Source organism: Equus caballus, chromosome 7 (genome assembly GCF_041296265.1).
Source record: "Equus caballus isolate H_3958 breed thoroughbred chromosome 7, TB-T2T, whole genome shotgun sequence".
NCBI lineage: Eukaryota > Metazoa > Chordata > Mammalia > Perissodactyla > Equidae > Equus > Equus caballus.
Window position 1 is genome coordinate 4,514,780 of NC_091690.1, and position 15,641 is coordinate 4,530,420.

Genomic DNA, 15,641 nt, shown 5'->3' on the forward strand with positions numbered 1-15,641 from the left:
GAGCAAGGTGAGAAGGGAATAGAGACTTCATCCAGACAGAAGTCACAATCTTTTGGAACCCAGTCTTGGAAGTGTCAGCCCATCGTCTTTGCCATATCCTGTTGGTCAGAAGCCATCATCAGGTCCAGCCCACATTCAAGAGAGGGAATCTCAGAGGAACATGACTAAAGGAGATGGGGATCATTAGGGGTCATCTTAGAAGTCCCCTTCTAAACTCTCTAGGCCTCCATTTTCTCATTTTAAAATGAGAAAAACAAAACACCTCCTGGATGTCATGAAGCCTTGTTCATTCACTTGCTCATTTATTCAACAAATAATTACTGAGGGCCTGTGTTACATCAAGCTGTCCTACCCACGTGGTGACCAAGGTAGACAAGATTCCTGTCCTCATGAAGCTTACATTCCGGTGGGGAAGGAAGGGAACAGATAAAAGAAACAAGTATACAAATGGATAAGATAATCTGAGTTAGCGATGGGTGCTATCAGTAAAATGAAACGAGATAGCTAATGGAGAGCGAGTGGGTGCTAATTCAGAGTTGCAGGATAGGCTTCTCTGAGGAGCCGTTATCAAACTGAAAGCTGTAGATGAGAAGGGGCCAGCCATGCACGCATCTGCGGAAGGAAGCAGCAGGAACAGCATGTGCAAAGGCCCTGAGGTTGAATTGAGTTTGATATGGTCGAGCACAGAAAGAAGGCCACTGTAGTTTCAGCTTAATGGATGAGGGGGAGGATGACGGGGATGTAGTCAGCAAGGGGTGGAGACCAAGGTGGGAACTGGGTTTCAGTCTGAGTAAGATAGGAGTCGTGGGATGGTTTTGAGCAAAGGAAGGATAGATACTTATCTGCGTGTAAAGGCTCCTCTCTGGCTGCTGTGGAAGGAGGACCCTGCACACTGCAGGGGGCAGGGGTGGCAGCAGAGAGCCCAGGGAAGCGACTGGAGGGGTTGTCGTCATGAGCAATAATGGTGGCTTATACCAGAGTATAGACAGGTAGAAAGAAGAGATCAGATTTGGGATACGTTTTGGAGACAGAGCAACTGGACTCAGCAAAAGATACAAAGAGTGTGTTGCGTATAGGAAACTAGGAGTCAAGGCTGAACTCCTTGGTTTGGGATTTGAGCAATGGGGTGGTGCCATTTATCAGGGGAAGGGGATGTTTTGGGGGCAGAATAGGGAGTTCTTGTGTGACCACGTTAGGTTGGAGATTATAAAGAGAGCCAAGTCCACTGCCTGGTCCATTGTCTTTCTGCTCTCCCACCCAGCGCTGTGCTGGGCCTGCTGAGAGGACAGTTACTGTGGGATGGATGTCTTCCCCAGGCTTCTCCTTCCTCCTGGCTGCAGTGGGACCCACTAAGAGTGCTGGGGCCCCAGTCTGGGTCTGGTGGTCTAGCCTAGAGTGTGGTGGAAACAGTCGATTGGCTCTGAGCATCTCTCCTCTCCGCCTTCTAGCCTTTCTGATTTGCCTTCCTTGTAGGGCAGAAGCTGGGAAATGAAAAAAACAAAACTACATCTCCCAGAATCCCTTGCAGCTCTGGTCCCGGATGGAGAATTGGTTCCACCAATCAGAAATGCTCCTGAGAGATCTGGAAGGTAGAAGTGAGGCAGAACCCTGTGTGTGTGTGTGTATCCTGCTGGATATTTAAGTAAATTTGTTTTATGTTCATTCTAGTAATTTCTGTTCGGCATTCCAGTGGACCTATCTCGGCTCTGTGGGTGTTGGGAGGTGTTCTTGAACTCGTTAGCTCTGGTAGCATCCTGATTCTTTGCCTTTCTCACCGAGCAGGGGAAGCAGCCCCCTGGTGGCTCAGCTCTGTGGCGCTTTGACCTATTCCAGGGCTACTCAAAACATGGTCTCATAGGCAGCATCATCAGCATCACCCGAGAGCTTGTTAAAAATGCAAAGTCCAGGGCTGTCCCCATGGCGTGGTGGTTAAGTTTGGCGAACTCTCCTTTGGTGGCCCGGGTTTGCAGGTTCGGATCCCAGGTGTGGACTTACACCACTCATCAGCCACACTGTGGTGGTGACCTACATACAAAGCAGAGGATGATTGGAACAGATGATAGCTCAGGGCTAATCTTCCTCAGCAAAAAAAAAAAAAAAAAAAAAAAAATATATATATTTAAAAAAAGCAGAATCTTGGGCCCCACTCCCCACATCTACTGAATCAAAAACTCTAGGATGGGGCCCAGGAAGCTGTGTCCTGGGTGATTCTTTGCACACTAAAGTTTAAGAAGCACTGGCCTTCAGCCCACTCTCTCAGCCCCTGCAACGATAGTGTAAGTCCATCAATCCCTGTATTGAATCCCTTTCTGTTTAACATGCCTCAAATTGTCCCCACACTGAACTCTGGCCGACAGAGTTGAATCGGAGTTCTAGAATGAAACTGTCAGGGTTTGAACCCCAGCTCACCACTTCATAGCCATGGGACCGTGGGCAAGAGACTTTGTGTGGCAAATTGTGATTTCCAAGGATAGCCACAGCCTATCTCCCGCCCCACATGCTCTTCTGAAGTCTTGCCTCTCTACCTTCAAGAGGCGGAGTCTATATCCCATTCCTGTGAACCTGGACAAGCCCTTGTGACCCCCTTGATCAGAAAGCCAGAGGACACTATGTGGCTTCTGGAGCTAGGTCAGAAAAATGCAATGCATTCCTCCTTGCTCTCCTGGGATATTTGCTGTTGGGGAACCTAGCTGCCAGGTCATGAGACTGTGGAGAGATACTGGCGCCCTCCTTCCACCTGCCCCCGCTGAGCCCCCAGCCGATAGTTGGCATCAACTTGGCAGCCACGTGAGTGAATCCCCTTGAAAATAGATCCCTCGGCCTCCAGATGAGGTTCTCCAGCTGATGCCACGGGAAGCAGAGACAAGCTGCTCTGCTGAGGCCCTGACCGAGTTGTAGCTTTGGCAGCAAAATAAATAACTGTGGTTGGTTTAAGCCCCTTGACTTTTGGGGATACTTTGTCACGCAGCGAAAATTAACTGATAGACTTTGTCTCTCTAAACCTTCATTGAAAGGAGATAAAAGCTCAGAGCTCACGGGGTCGGTGTGAGGTCTCATGAGATGAAGCACGCACCAGGCCATCGAAACGCTCCCTATGTGTTAGTGACTGTTATTCTGTTCCTCGGCTGCTGGTCCAGGCTGCCATCTCCCAGCATCCTTCCTTAGACATTCGCCCCTCCTGCTTTGCATACTTGCAAGATGCCCCATAGAGAACGGTAGCAGCTTCTTCGCCAAGCACCCACTCCATGCCAGGCTGTGTGCCCACGACTTTTCCAGAATCCTCACAAACATCCCGGAGGTGGGTGTGTGGGGATCATGAATGATCCCCTGTGACCCCATTCTCCTGGTGAGCAAATCGAGGCTCCGAGAGGGCAAGTGGCTTACTCAGCACCAGAGAGCTGGCCTGGCCTGTCTGACTCTGAAATCTCTGCCCCGCTTCCCCCCAACCCCCAGATTAGATGTCCCTTCAGTGTCCACCTCCATCCGTAGGGGGCAGCTCTCACTTGCCAGCCCTCCCACGGGGGGATGAAAAATGCACTCCGCGGAAACACAGCAGGACAACAGTTAATTTCTTTATTGAAGGTGAGATGGGGGGAAGAGAGAGGGTCGGGTCGGGGGCACGGCCTCTCCTGCCCACATGCTCCAGGGTTTCTCTTTCTCCCAGCTGCAACCTTCCACCAGCCCTGGAAAGCCAAGGTCGGTGGGAGCTCAGGGGCGTGGGTTCAGGGAGGAAACAGGGGGTTCAAACGAGCCAGGGAGAAGGTGGGGTCAGAGGGGAGGTGGAGCCCAGGGGTCAAAGGGGAGGCAAGGCTGGAGGCGAAGGGAGGCTCAGAGGGAGGGGTCAAAAGTAAACTAGGTCTTCTAAGCCTGCGGGTGCCATGGGGTTTGTGGGGCAGGTCAAAGGTGATGGGGAGGTCAGGGGTGAGGGAGAGTTCATGGAGTTAAAGGCGGGGTTTGCGGGGTCAGAGGTGAAGCAGGGTTCACGGGGAGGTGGAAGTTGGAACAGCTCAAGGGGGCTGGAGAGAAAGTGGGGCTCAAGGGTGAAAGGTCGGTCAAGGTCGGAGGAGAAGTGAAGGTCATAGGGCCAGAGGGGAAGTGGGGTTCACGGGGTGGGAGGGGGGCTCTGGGGGGTCAGAGGTCGGCAGCCTAGCAGGGGGGCGGACATGAAATGAACCGGAGGGCCCTAGGCCACCTCCTCCTCGGCCTCCTCCTCGAACTCGCCCTCCTCGGCCGTGGCGTCCTGGTACTGCTGGTACTCGGACACCAGGTCGTTCATGTTGCTCTCGGCCTCGGTGAACTCCATCTCGTCCATGCCCTCGCCCGTGTACCAGTGCAGGAAGGCCTTGCGCCGGAACATGGCCGTGAACTGCTCCGAGATGCGCTTGAACAGCTCCTGGATGGCCGTGCTGTTGCCGATGAAGGTGGCGGCCATCTTCAGGCCGCGGGGCGGGATGTCGCACACGGCCGTCTTCACGTTGTTGGGGATCCACTCCACGAAGTAGCTGCTGTTCTTGCTCTGCACGCTCAGCATCTGCTCGTCCACCTCCTTCATGGACATGCGGCCCCTGAACACCGCGGCCACCGTCAGGTAGCGGCCGTGCCGGGGGTCGCAGGCGGCCATCATGTTCTTGGCGTCGAACATCTGCTGGGTGAGCTCGGGCACCGTCAGAGCCCGGTACTGCTGGCTGCCCCGGCTGGTCAGCGGGGCGAAGCCGGGCATGAAGAAGTGCAGGCGAGGGAAGGGCACCATGTTCACGGCCAGCTTGCGCAGGTCGGCGTTCAGCTGGCCTGGGAAGCGCAGGCAGGTGGTGACCCCGCTCATGGTGGCCGACACCAGGTGATTGAGGTCCCCGTAAGTGGGGGTGGTGAGTTTCAGGGTGCGGAAGCAGATGTCGTACAGGGCCTCGTTGTCGATGCAGTAGGTCTCATCGGTGTTCTCCACCAGCTGGTGCACGGACAGGGTGGCGTTGTAGGGCTCCACCACCGTGTCCGACACCTTGGGCGAGGGCACCACGCTGAAGGTGTTCATGATCCTGTCCGGGAACTCCTCCCGGATCTTGCTGATGAGCAGCGTGCCCATGCCCGAGCCCGTGCCCCCGCCCAGCGAGTGGGTCAGCTGGAAGCCCTGGAGGCAGTCGCAGCTCTCCGCCTCCTTCCGGACCACGTCGAGGACGGCGTCCACCAGCTCCGCGCCCTCTGTGTAGTGGCCCTTGGCCCAGTTGTTGCCGGCTCCGGACTGGCCTGGAGGGGGAAGGCGAGGGGACGGGCGGGCAGTTATGGGGAGAGTCCGCCCTCAACCGCACCCACAGCCATCCTAGGAGTGGCATAAGGTAACTGTTCTCTCTGCTTCCATCCTTGCCCCGCTTCGCCCAGCAGCCAGAAGGGTCCTAAATCGAATCATGTCCCACCTTAGCTCAAAATCACCCCAGGACTCCCATCTTCCAGCACAAGCCCACCAGGCCCTGCCCTCTCTCCTCCCTCTTGCCCCCTCAGTCCCTCTGCTCCAGCTACACAGGCCTCCTCACTGTTCCTCCAGCATGCCAGACCCGGTCCTGCCCCAGGGCCTTTGCACGGGCTGTTCTCTTAGCCTGGAATGCTCTTCCCCCAGAGACCCACATGGCCCCTCTCTTATCTCCCTCAGGACTTTGTCCCCCTCAGCAAGGCCCTCTCTGATCACCCTACACAGAACGGCACCCGCTCCCGTTTCTTATTCCTCTTCCTTGCTTTATTTTTCTCCATTGCCCCAACAAACTTGTGTCGTCTTACTAATCATGATTATTGTCTGTAATCGCGCAGGGGAGCACACGCTCCAGGAGGACAAGGATGAGCGTGAGAACATCGGCTGGTATTTTTGTGAACAGGTAACATTTCTTCTCGCCCCTTCCTCTGCCTCCACTCTGGTCAGGCTCCATCGTCCCTCACCTGGACTGGCCCCTACCATGGTCTGTCCTCCCTGCAGCCCCCACCAGAGGGCGCCCGGGAGCCCTGGGTCGGCCGCCCTCCTCTGCCCACAGCCCTCCAGGCTCCCCCTCCCGTGATGCGGAGAAGCGAGTCCTCCCTGTAGCCCCCCCAGGCCGGGCATGACCTGCCCCGTCCCCTCCTTGCCCTCCCTCACTCTCTCTGCTCCAGCCACACGGGCCTCCTCGCTGTTCCTCCAACATGCCAGGCCCGGTCTGGCCCCAGGCCATTTTCACTGGCGGTTCCCTCTGCCTGGAATGCTCTCCCCCCAGGTACTCACATGGCTGACTCTTCCTTCAGGTCTCTGTTTAACGTCATCTCCTCAGAGAGAACAGTTTGAACCAGGTGGTCTGGCTCCTGAGTCAGCACTTTCATCACCACCCACCCCAGCCCTGCCTCCCAGAGGCCCGACTGGGGCCACCCATGGTCACCCTAGGAGCCCTCACATCCTTTGGCCAACCTCATTTAGTCTTTCCACATCCATTTCTTGAGCACCTATTGTGCGCCATATGCACACAGCAGCGTCATTATCTTGCTGAATCTTTGCAGAGACCAGAGATGGGAAGTCACTTGTCCAAGGTCACACAGCTTGTCCCAGCAAACTCTAGACTCCAGACTCTAAACTACCGTGCTCCAAGGAGGAGAGGTGCTGGGGTGCTGGGGGAGGGTGGAGCCTGGGGCCTGAGGCCAAGTCGGGGAGTGCAGCCAGCCTGACCTAGCAGGCCCAGAAAGGGTTTCCTAGAAGGAGGTTCATAGAGTGTGCGTGCCCCTTGAATCTGAGTGTTGCAAATGTGCTCATTGTCTTCGCATAGGCTGTTCCCTCTGTCTTGCACACTTTCTTCCCTTTAATGTCCCCTGGTCAGCCCACGTCCTACTCATCTTCAGGGCTGCAGACATTAATAATGATAAGGATAATAAAAACGACAACCAATGCTTATTTACCTTTTCCCCTGGGCTAGGCCCAATTCTAAGTTCTTTACACGTATTAACAGGTTTAAGCTTTGCAATCCTGACAAGAGTAGGTCTTTTTGTAATTTTTGTTTTAAAGGTGAGGAAACTGAGGCACACAGCGATTGAGGAGGCCACCCAAAGTCACCGAGCTCACTCAATGGCTGAGTCTTACTTATGTCTCTTCGCATCTCATCTCCCTCCACCAGGCTGTCAGCTGCAGGAGGACAGACGGCTTTGTCCAGGTCGTTCTCTGCTGTATCCCCAGGAGATACAGTAGGTATGGTATACAGGAGGTGCTCAGTAAGTGTCGAAGGCATAAACGGGCAGAGGTGACATTTGCATCCGGGCAGTCTGGCTCCTGTCCATACTGTTTTATTTTATTTTAATTTTGTTGAGGAAGATTAGCCCTGAGCTAACATCTGCTGCCAATCCTCCTCTTTTTGCTGAGGAAGACTGGCTCTGAGCTAACATCCGTGCCCATCTCCCTCTACTTTATATGTGGGATGCCTGCCACAGCACGGCTTGCCAAGCAGTGCCATGTCCACACCCAGGATCCGAACTGCCGAACCCCGGGCCACCAAAGGGGAACGTGCGCACTTGACCACTGCACCACCAGGACGGCCCTTGTCCATACTGTTAAATAAAATGCCATCTCCTCCAGGAAGCCTTCCCCCCCCATCAGATGTCTCCCCTGGGCTCCCACAGCGGCCTGTGTGTGTGTGCCCCCCATCACAGCCCTGACTGCCCGTCCCGCCTCCCGCACTGGGCCCCCGCGGTCGCTGTCATCTCGGATGCTGGGGGTAGAGAACTTTCATCAAGCATTCGGAGGCGAAAGGAACGAGGGCCCACCCATGCCTGTGCTCCACGCTGATGACTCACCGAAAACAAAGTTGTCAGGCCGAAAGATCTGGCCGAAGGGGCCGGAGCGGACGGAGTCCATGGTGCCCGGCTCCAGGTCCACCAGCACGGCTCTGGGCACATAATTTCCTCCTGCAGGGAAGCAGATGGCGGCAGCTGGGGCGAGCGCCAGGAACCAGCATCCCGTCCCCTCCCAGCCCCGCAGATGCCCCTGTGTCTTACCTGTGGCCTCATTGTAGTACACGTTGATCCTCTCCAGCTGCAGGTCACTGTCCCCGTGGTAAGTGCCGGTGGGGTCAATGCCATGCTCATCACTGATCACCTCCCAAAACTAGACAGGGTGGTGGTGGTAAGGATGGAGAGACGGGGACCGCCACCGTCAGGCCTGCCCCTGCCTCCCTGGGCGCGGGACCCCCAGCCACCTCCTTAGCTGCCACCTGCCCCCCAGCAAGGTGAATGGGGGACTTAGAGGCAAGGGGTGGAGGGGGGAGACAAGGATGAGGCAGCAAGAAGGGAGAGGTGGGGGCGGGGTGGAGCAGAGTCACCACCCCAGCCAAGTGGGCTGGTGTCAGCGCGCCCTGACTGCAGCCGCGGGGAGGGGCGCGGTCTCTTTGTGCGTGTGCAGGGGACAGAGGGCCAGCTGTGAAGCCAGCTGCGGCCAGCGGACAGGAGCCTGGGCCCCACCCCCATCGGCCTCTTTGTTCCCAGTCTGGCCTTCCCCCCGCGCCCCTCCCCCACCGTCCCCGGGGTGCTAGCCTCCTGGGGACCCCGTCCCCCAAAAGGCCCAAGGTGGGGGAGCTCTGCGGGGCTCGAGGGCTCCGCTCTGCTCTCCTCCGTCGTCTCCCCGGGCCCGTCCCCCGCGCACCTTAGCTCCGATCTGATTGCCGCACTGGCCGGCCTGCAGGTGCACGATCTCCCGCATGGCGGTGGCGCTGGTGGGGGACGCGTAGGCGGGGATGCGGATGCTGGGGCTGCGGCGGCGGGGCTGGTGGTGGACGCGGCGGCGGCGGCGGCGGCGAAGCACGGTCCCTGCGCCCCGGGGCCGCCTCTATATGAGCGGGCGGGGCCCGCGTCACGGCCGGTCGCCGGCCCGCTCCGCCCCCTGGTCCCGCCCCCGGACGGAGGGTGCGGCGGGGGCGGGGGGTGGAGGGACCTCCCTCCCCAGCAGCCTGGAGACCCCCGGGGTCGCAGGCTGGGGCTTGCTGGTGTCCCATGCGCCCCCAACCCGGGCCGTGGGGGTGAGCCCCCTCAGGCGCCGTCAGTATCATCTCCCCCTGCCCACCGCACCCCTCCCCGACCCCAGCCTGGCTTGGCGACCCGGGCTTTGCAACAATCGGGCGGGGGAGGGAGAGCGCCCAGTGAACAAGCCGCGGGGCGGTCCTGCCTCTCCTCCACACCTCCCCCCGCCGCCCCCCTCGGCGGCCCTGCCTCAGTTTCCCTGTCCGCAGCAACCCTCCCCATTCCATTTAGGTCTCATTCGCCAGAACCCTTGCATTAACTGGGAGGGCTCCTCGTGGAGCCCAGCTGGGAGCTCTGGCGTTGCGATCTGTTTTGGGGGGAGGGGTCCTCGATTTTCCTTCCCCGTCTGGGGATGCTTGTGGGAGCCGATGGCTCCCCCAGGACACCTCTGTTGGGCTTGGGGGTCCACGGCGGGTGGGGTCACCTCCAGCCTTGCCTGGGGTCGAACATCAAGGCTTAATGCAGACATAGGGCTGGATGACATGTTGGGAGGGGCTGCCCTGCTCCCCTCGGATCGGGCGCCTCTCTGCTCCAGTGTTGTAATTTATTCCAAGTCATCGCACTCCCTTCGCGTTTATTAGCTCTGTGACCTTGCTGGGCCGCTTTGCCTCTCTATGGCTGAATTTCCTCTTCTGCAAGATGGGGCAGCCAAGGATGCCCGCCCTCTGGGCCGGCTGGAACCGTCCAATGAGGTGGCCCGGTTATCAAGATGGGCCCAGTTCCCCCTCGCCGGGAATAAACGATAAATTGTAGCTACTAGGGTTACAATTATTATCGGGGGCTGGATAAAACTTCCCGTGTTGCCCCTGAACCAAAGGCCAGGCCTCTTGGGGCCACCTTCTGCTGGCAGCCTCCAGCGCGCTGCCCGGGAGCCTCCTCCTCATTCCCCGTGGCTACTGTGGGGTGGGGCTGGGGCCAGCCCGGTCCGCTCTATGGCTGGGACAACACATTCACCAGTGACCTCTTAATTTTGACCAGTGTTTCCCAACCCCGGGGGTGATTCTGCCCCCAGGGGACACCTGGCAATGTCTGGAGACATTTTTGGTTGTCGTGCCTGGATGGGGTGCATGCGTGTGCTCCTGGCATCTAGTGGGTGGATGGTGCTAAACATTGTACAGAGCACAGGACAGCCTCCGATGGCAAATAATGATCTCACCCCAAATGACAACGTCACCAAGGCCAAGGTCGAGAAACCCTGATTTGGACTTTGGCGGTTATTACCCAACGCACATGTTACAATTGACCCGTGAGGCATGGTGCCCAGATGGAAAAACAAGGTCCACCCACCCATATTAATATATATCGAAAACTCGTAAACGCTCTTCATTTTTTAATGTATCAAGAGTCAGAAAGATATAAAAGTGCAAGTGGCCCTGCTGGGAGGGGCTGATTTGGGAAAATGGGGTTCCCTGTGTCACTCCACTAGAGCGGGGCTGATGTGGGGCGTGGGCTAGCTTCAGAGAGGCGGAGCTTCTTGGGTTGCGTCTACTGGGAAGGGACCGCTCCTGGGAGAGTACAGGCCTTGCCATGGGGACCCTCTATCTTTCTCTGCCTCAGGGCATCGCTGTGTTCCCCTGATGGCCCTCAGGGGAGGAATCCAGGGTGGGGGAAGCGGGAAGAGGTTGGGGAGCAGGAGCCAGGCGGCCTTCTAGCATCTGGAGCTGCTGGGACCTGGCATCGCCCAAGATGTAGAAAGGCTGGAGATGTAGAAAGCCTTTGGGGATGAAAGGGGGAGGGGTTTGGGGTGGGCTGACCTTACCTGCACCCCGTGACTGGCCCCTCCCTAGTCTGGCCTTTGCTCGGCTCCTAACCTGGCAGGTGGAGGGCCAGGTGTACCCATGGCTCCCAGGCAGGCAGACCCCCCCTGGTACCCAAGCGCCGCATAGCATCATCTACCCCGGAGAAAGCCATCAGGGCTCCCTGTAGGAATCCAAAGGTCGTATCAGAGGGGTGGTGCCGATAGTCCGAGATCCAGGGTGAACAGAGCCAGGGACAAGAAAAGGAGCTGGATGGTCCCCATCCTAGAGCTGGAGGGCGGGCGGGCAGCTCCTTGGAGCACTGGGAGCCAGTCACCAGGGACTCCACCCCGGGGCTGCCTTTTTGTGCCACCCCTGCCTTTCCGACCTTGGGCAGCCATGGCCTGAGGTAAGACATTCTACTTTGCCAGTTTTGTATAGAAACGGATTTCAGCCTCTATAGAGGGTATTGGCTGTGGCCTCCACAACCATCACCTTAAGAGAGCTTGATGCCATTGACCACGTGCTAGTGTCGGGAGAATGGTAAGATGTTGAAAGATTTCCCCAGCAGTGCAAGCGAGACCCTGTGCGTGGGAACCGGGGAGCCCTCAAAAAGCAGGGGCTGGGCTCCTGATTTTGAAATGGAAAACAGAAAAAAGAAAAATCTCATTTTGAAACACCGAGCTAAATTTACTTCCTCGGTACGAGCAAGAAGAATGGACAAGGGGCTGCTGTGTGCTCTAGGGAGAGACCCGGGGAAGACTCAAGATGCAAGAGAATTCCCCGAGACACACAACGTTCTGCTCGTGAAACTGCCGCCTTTTCCGGGGTCTGCAAAACTGGGGGAAGACCTGTCTCCTAGCTGTGTGTGGTCTGCCACACGGGGAGCCACACTGTCGCCCCATCTGTGTGCCTCTAGGCATTGCTGACATGCACCCCATCCCCCAACCCCCCCAGGGGACAGAGGGAGTCTGTCTTGCCTGTTATTAATCACAGTGACCTTTAAGCCAGATCTATGTGCTTCGAGTATATCAGCTTGTTTATATTTTAACTCATGAAACCACAACCCTGGGAGACGGGAGCTGTTTGCACGCCCATTTTACAGATGAGGAAACTGAGGCCGCAGGAGGTTGAATATCTCACCCAGTGTCACACGCAGTCAAGGCTGGGAATGGAGCCCTTACATGCCAGCTTCAAAGATTTTGCTCTTTTATCGCTACAGGAAGCTGAAATTATTTTGTTACTTGGTCTTAAAAAAAAAATAGGTTGGCAGTTGAATGGGTCATCTTTCAGGAAGAAAATGTTGCTGTTGTGAAGGCAGCCGGGTGACTGTCACGTGCTCCGTGGCCTGGGCCTCTGTCTGTGTCATTGTGTCTGCCCACCATGGTGCCCGGGTGCTCTGGGCTGGCTCCAGTGTGTGCCATCTGCTTCCACGAATCTGTGCTCTCTTTGTCCACTGGGTCCGTGGGTCATCAGCTACTTCCCAGAGGCTCCCTCGCTCCTCCGGCCACCTCGCCACCCAGACCTTAGCCTTACACCTCTACTGGGTCCTATTTCCCTTCCCCTTGCTCCTGGCAGAGCCCATCCCTAGGCATGGACCTAGCCTGGCACGGCTGTTTCCAGCTGCAAGGAGGGGGAGACGCAGGGTTCTGGAAGTAGCTGTTCTGAGGCAGAGATGCTGAATAAGTCTTAAGAGAAGATAGGCCCTCCCTGTTCTTGCCCTTCCAACTCTGGGAGCACACAGAAGCTCTCTGGAAGCCGTGCCCAGCGCTGCTGGCACCAAGCATGGGGGGTGGGTGGGGGGGGGGACAATGGAGCATTCTCTGGCCATGCTGAGTATGTGGCCTGCCTCCCGCCAACACTCCTCACCAGATACACCATGGAGTACATCCCGAAGGAGGCGTGCTCAGAGCAGAAGGATTTCCTGGGGGATGGGGGGTGGGCAGTGCTGACATCAGCTGGGATTGGGAGCTTCCTGGGTCTCCCTCCCCGCCCACCTGCTCGCCTGCCATGGAGGACATCTTTGGGGTGCCTGGTGCAGGTGTAACTGGTCATGCAGGTACTCTGGAGGGCGGCTCTGGCAGGCAAATGGCCAGGAAGTGGGGCTGAGGGTGACCTGTAGTCCTCTTGGTGATGCTGGTCAGGGAGGAGGTGGCCATGCCACCAAACAGGAAGGCTCCCAGCTGCTTGTAGACCATGGCCACGGAGGCGCTGCTCATGGAGGCCATTGTGCTCAGCTGCAGGCTCGGGACACGGATCATCTCTCCCAGGCTGATCTGTGGGGCCGCCTTGGAGGGGGCAGGGATCGCTGCTGAGTGCTGGGGGGAGAGGCCGCAAGAGTGGGAAATCCCCAACCCTCGCTCTCAGACAGGTTGCATTTCCCACTTTGTGTAGAAAGGACGGTATGGTTTCCCACCAAGTGGGGCACAAGGGTGCAGCTTCTCATTTCATCGCGCCACCAAAATGGGCGACTTCTCCCACCGCTGTACCTGAAATGGACACATTTCCTATTTCACCAAGGCGAGGGACATAGCATCCCATCTCACCAAGGAAAGGGGTGGGACATCCCCCTATTTTATGTCAGACACAGGACTTCCTATCCCATACCTAAAGGGGCGGGACTTCCTGTTATATAAAGAAAAGAGGTGGGACATCTCCCTAGTTTATGTCAGACACAGGACTTCCTATCCCATATCTAAAGGGGCGGGACTTCCTGTTATATAAAGAAAAGAGGTGGGACATCTCCCTAGTTTATGTCAGACACAGGACTTCCTATCCCATATCTAAAGGGGCGGGGCTTCCTGTTATATAAAGAAAAGAGGTGGGACATCTCCCTAGCTTATGTCAGACATAGAATTTCCTATCCCATATCTAAAGGGGCAGGACTTCCTGTTATACAAGGAAAAGAGGTGAGACGTCTTCCTAGTTTATGTCAGACATAGGACTTCCTATCCGATATCTAAAGGAGCGGGACTTCCTGTTATACCAGGAAAAAAATGGACTTCCTCTTAAATGCCTGAAAATGGTGGGACTTCCCCTTCCACCAGGAGAAAGAGGCAGGATGTTCCCTCTGTGTTTGAAAGGGGGAGCTTTCCCAACTCCCCAGAAAAGGGGCAGGACAGCTTCCTGCTTTAGGAATATAAGGGATGAGGGCTCCCTGTCCATTGGGGGAAGGGGCTGGACTCCCTCTGCTCCAGGCCCAAGGCAGAGAGGCGAGGGTTTCTTCTAGTCTATGTCAACAAGGGGTGAGCCCTATGTCTTCCTCAAGGAAAAGAGTTCTTCCACGCCATCGAGCAACGAGATTTCCCATTTCAGTAGGAACTGGGGTAGTCCTTCGTCCTTCCTTAGGCCTACAGTGGGCAGGGCTTTCACTCTGCCAGCAAAGGGGGTGAAGCTTGCCCATGGCATGTCACCACCACGTGCGGTAAGAATGACCAGTCCTCACCGTGAAGATGGAGATGAAGAAGCTCATGGTGATGGGGACCGAGTCCTTGATGATGTAATGGGCCACCCGGGAGGTATTTGATAATGGTGTCATTGCAAAAGAAGCCACGGATGTGGGGGGCTAGCAGACCGCTCTCGCTCAGCACGGTGGGGATGCTGACTGTAGGGTCAGAGAAGACCATGCTCATGGTGGTTCACTGAGGCTTACTCTCCTTAGGTCTTCTGGCCAGGCTGTCCTTCCTGTGTCTCCACAGCCTGGTCATGGGGGGAGGGCAGCAAGGCTGTGGTGGTGGCTCTGTGTGTCTCTGCATCTGTGAATATGTGTTCATGTGTGTATGTGCTTATGGATATCTAAGTCTATGTTACCTGCTACCTGAGTATGTCTCCGTGCATGTATGTTTCCTAGTGTGGATATACGGGTGTACGTGGATGGATGTTTCCTGGTGCGTGTGTATTTGTGCACAGCTGTGAGTCTGGCTTTGATTTTTCTTGTGTGTCTTTCTTGGTGTGTGTGAATCTTCATGTCTTTGCACATATGTGACCATGTGTTTGTGGAAGTGTGTGTGTGTGTGTGTGTGTGTATGGCGTGGTATGTGCACCTGTGGGCTCAGGGATGTACGTGAATGGAGATGTGTGTGTCTTGGTGCATGCACATATCATGCACCATGTGTATATGTGGTGTGAATAGGTGTTTGTGGTGCACACGGGTACACACCTGGATGGGTGTGCATCTGTCTGTGATCTGTGCGTGTGTGAGATTATGCAGTGTGTCCATGGATGTGTGGGTTGTGCTGGTGTGCAAGTGTGGTTCTGTCTGGGCTCTGTGTGTGTTCATGCCTATATCTAAGGCTCTGTAGCTGATTGAGCTGAGAGATATTGGTGCGAATGTTGTGTTGAGCAGGGGCCGGGGCCCCTCACCAGACATCACCATCCTCAAGTCAGGAGGGCAGGGGGGCCTGTATTCAGCAGGTGCCGGGCTCTCTGTCAGGTTCACACCCCTAAAAGCCTACCCCAGGCCTCCCACCCTTCTCTTGACTCTGTCATTCTGTCACCACTGAAGTCTGGTGGAGCTAGGCAGCTGGAACCCAGCCTCCACAGCCCCCAACTCCCTTCCTGCACTGAAAGGACAATACTAGTGTCCCAGCCTGGCCTCCCGTCCCTGGCTAGGGGGCTTTGGTCACTAGCTCTGCCCACTGGGGAGTTGGGGGGTGCTGGCATATGCCGGCCACACATCTAGACCCTAGGCAAGCTCAGGCCACACAGATACACACACACAGAGTCTGACATACACAATTACACAATACAACCGCACAGTCTGACCCAGACACACAGATTCAGATAACACACATACAGACACAATGCAACCATATACCCACAATACACAGAGGCCCATACAGACTCAGACACACACCCAGTTACATAAATGCCGTGAGATACACCCCAACCCAAATGCAT

General features: G+C 56.4%; 1 protein-coding gene across 1 annotated transcript; it reads right to left on the reverse strand.

The window, feature by feature from the left end:
* Positions 1-3,559: 3,559 nt before the first annotated feature.
* Positions 3,560-8,887, reverse strand: TUBB4A (tubulin beta 4A class IVa). Its single transcript, XM_023644586.2, has 4 exons — positions 8,633-8,887; positions 7,990-8,098; positions 7,789-7,899; positions 3,560-5,241 (listed from the first exon to the last, which is right to left on the reverse strand). The coding sequence occupies exons 1-4, from the start codon at positions 8,687-8,689 to the stop codon at positions 4,184-4,186; spliced, it is 1,335 nt and encodes a 444-aa protein (XP_023500354.1). The 5' UTR covers positions 8,690-8,887; the 3' UTR covers positions 3,560-4,183.
* Between the last annotated feature and the right edge of the window lie 6,754 nt (positions 8,888-15,641).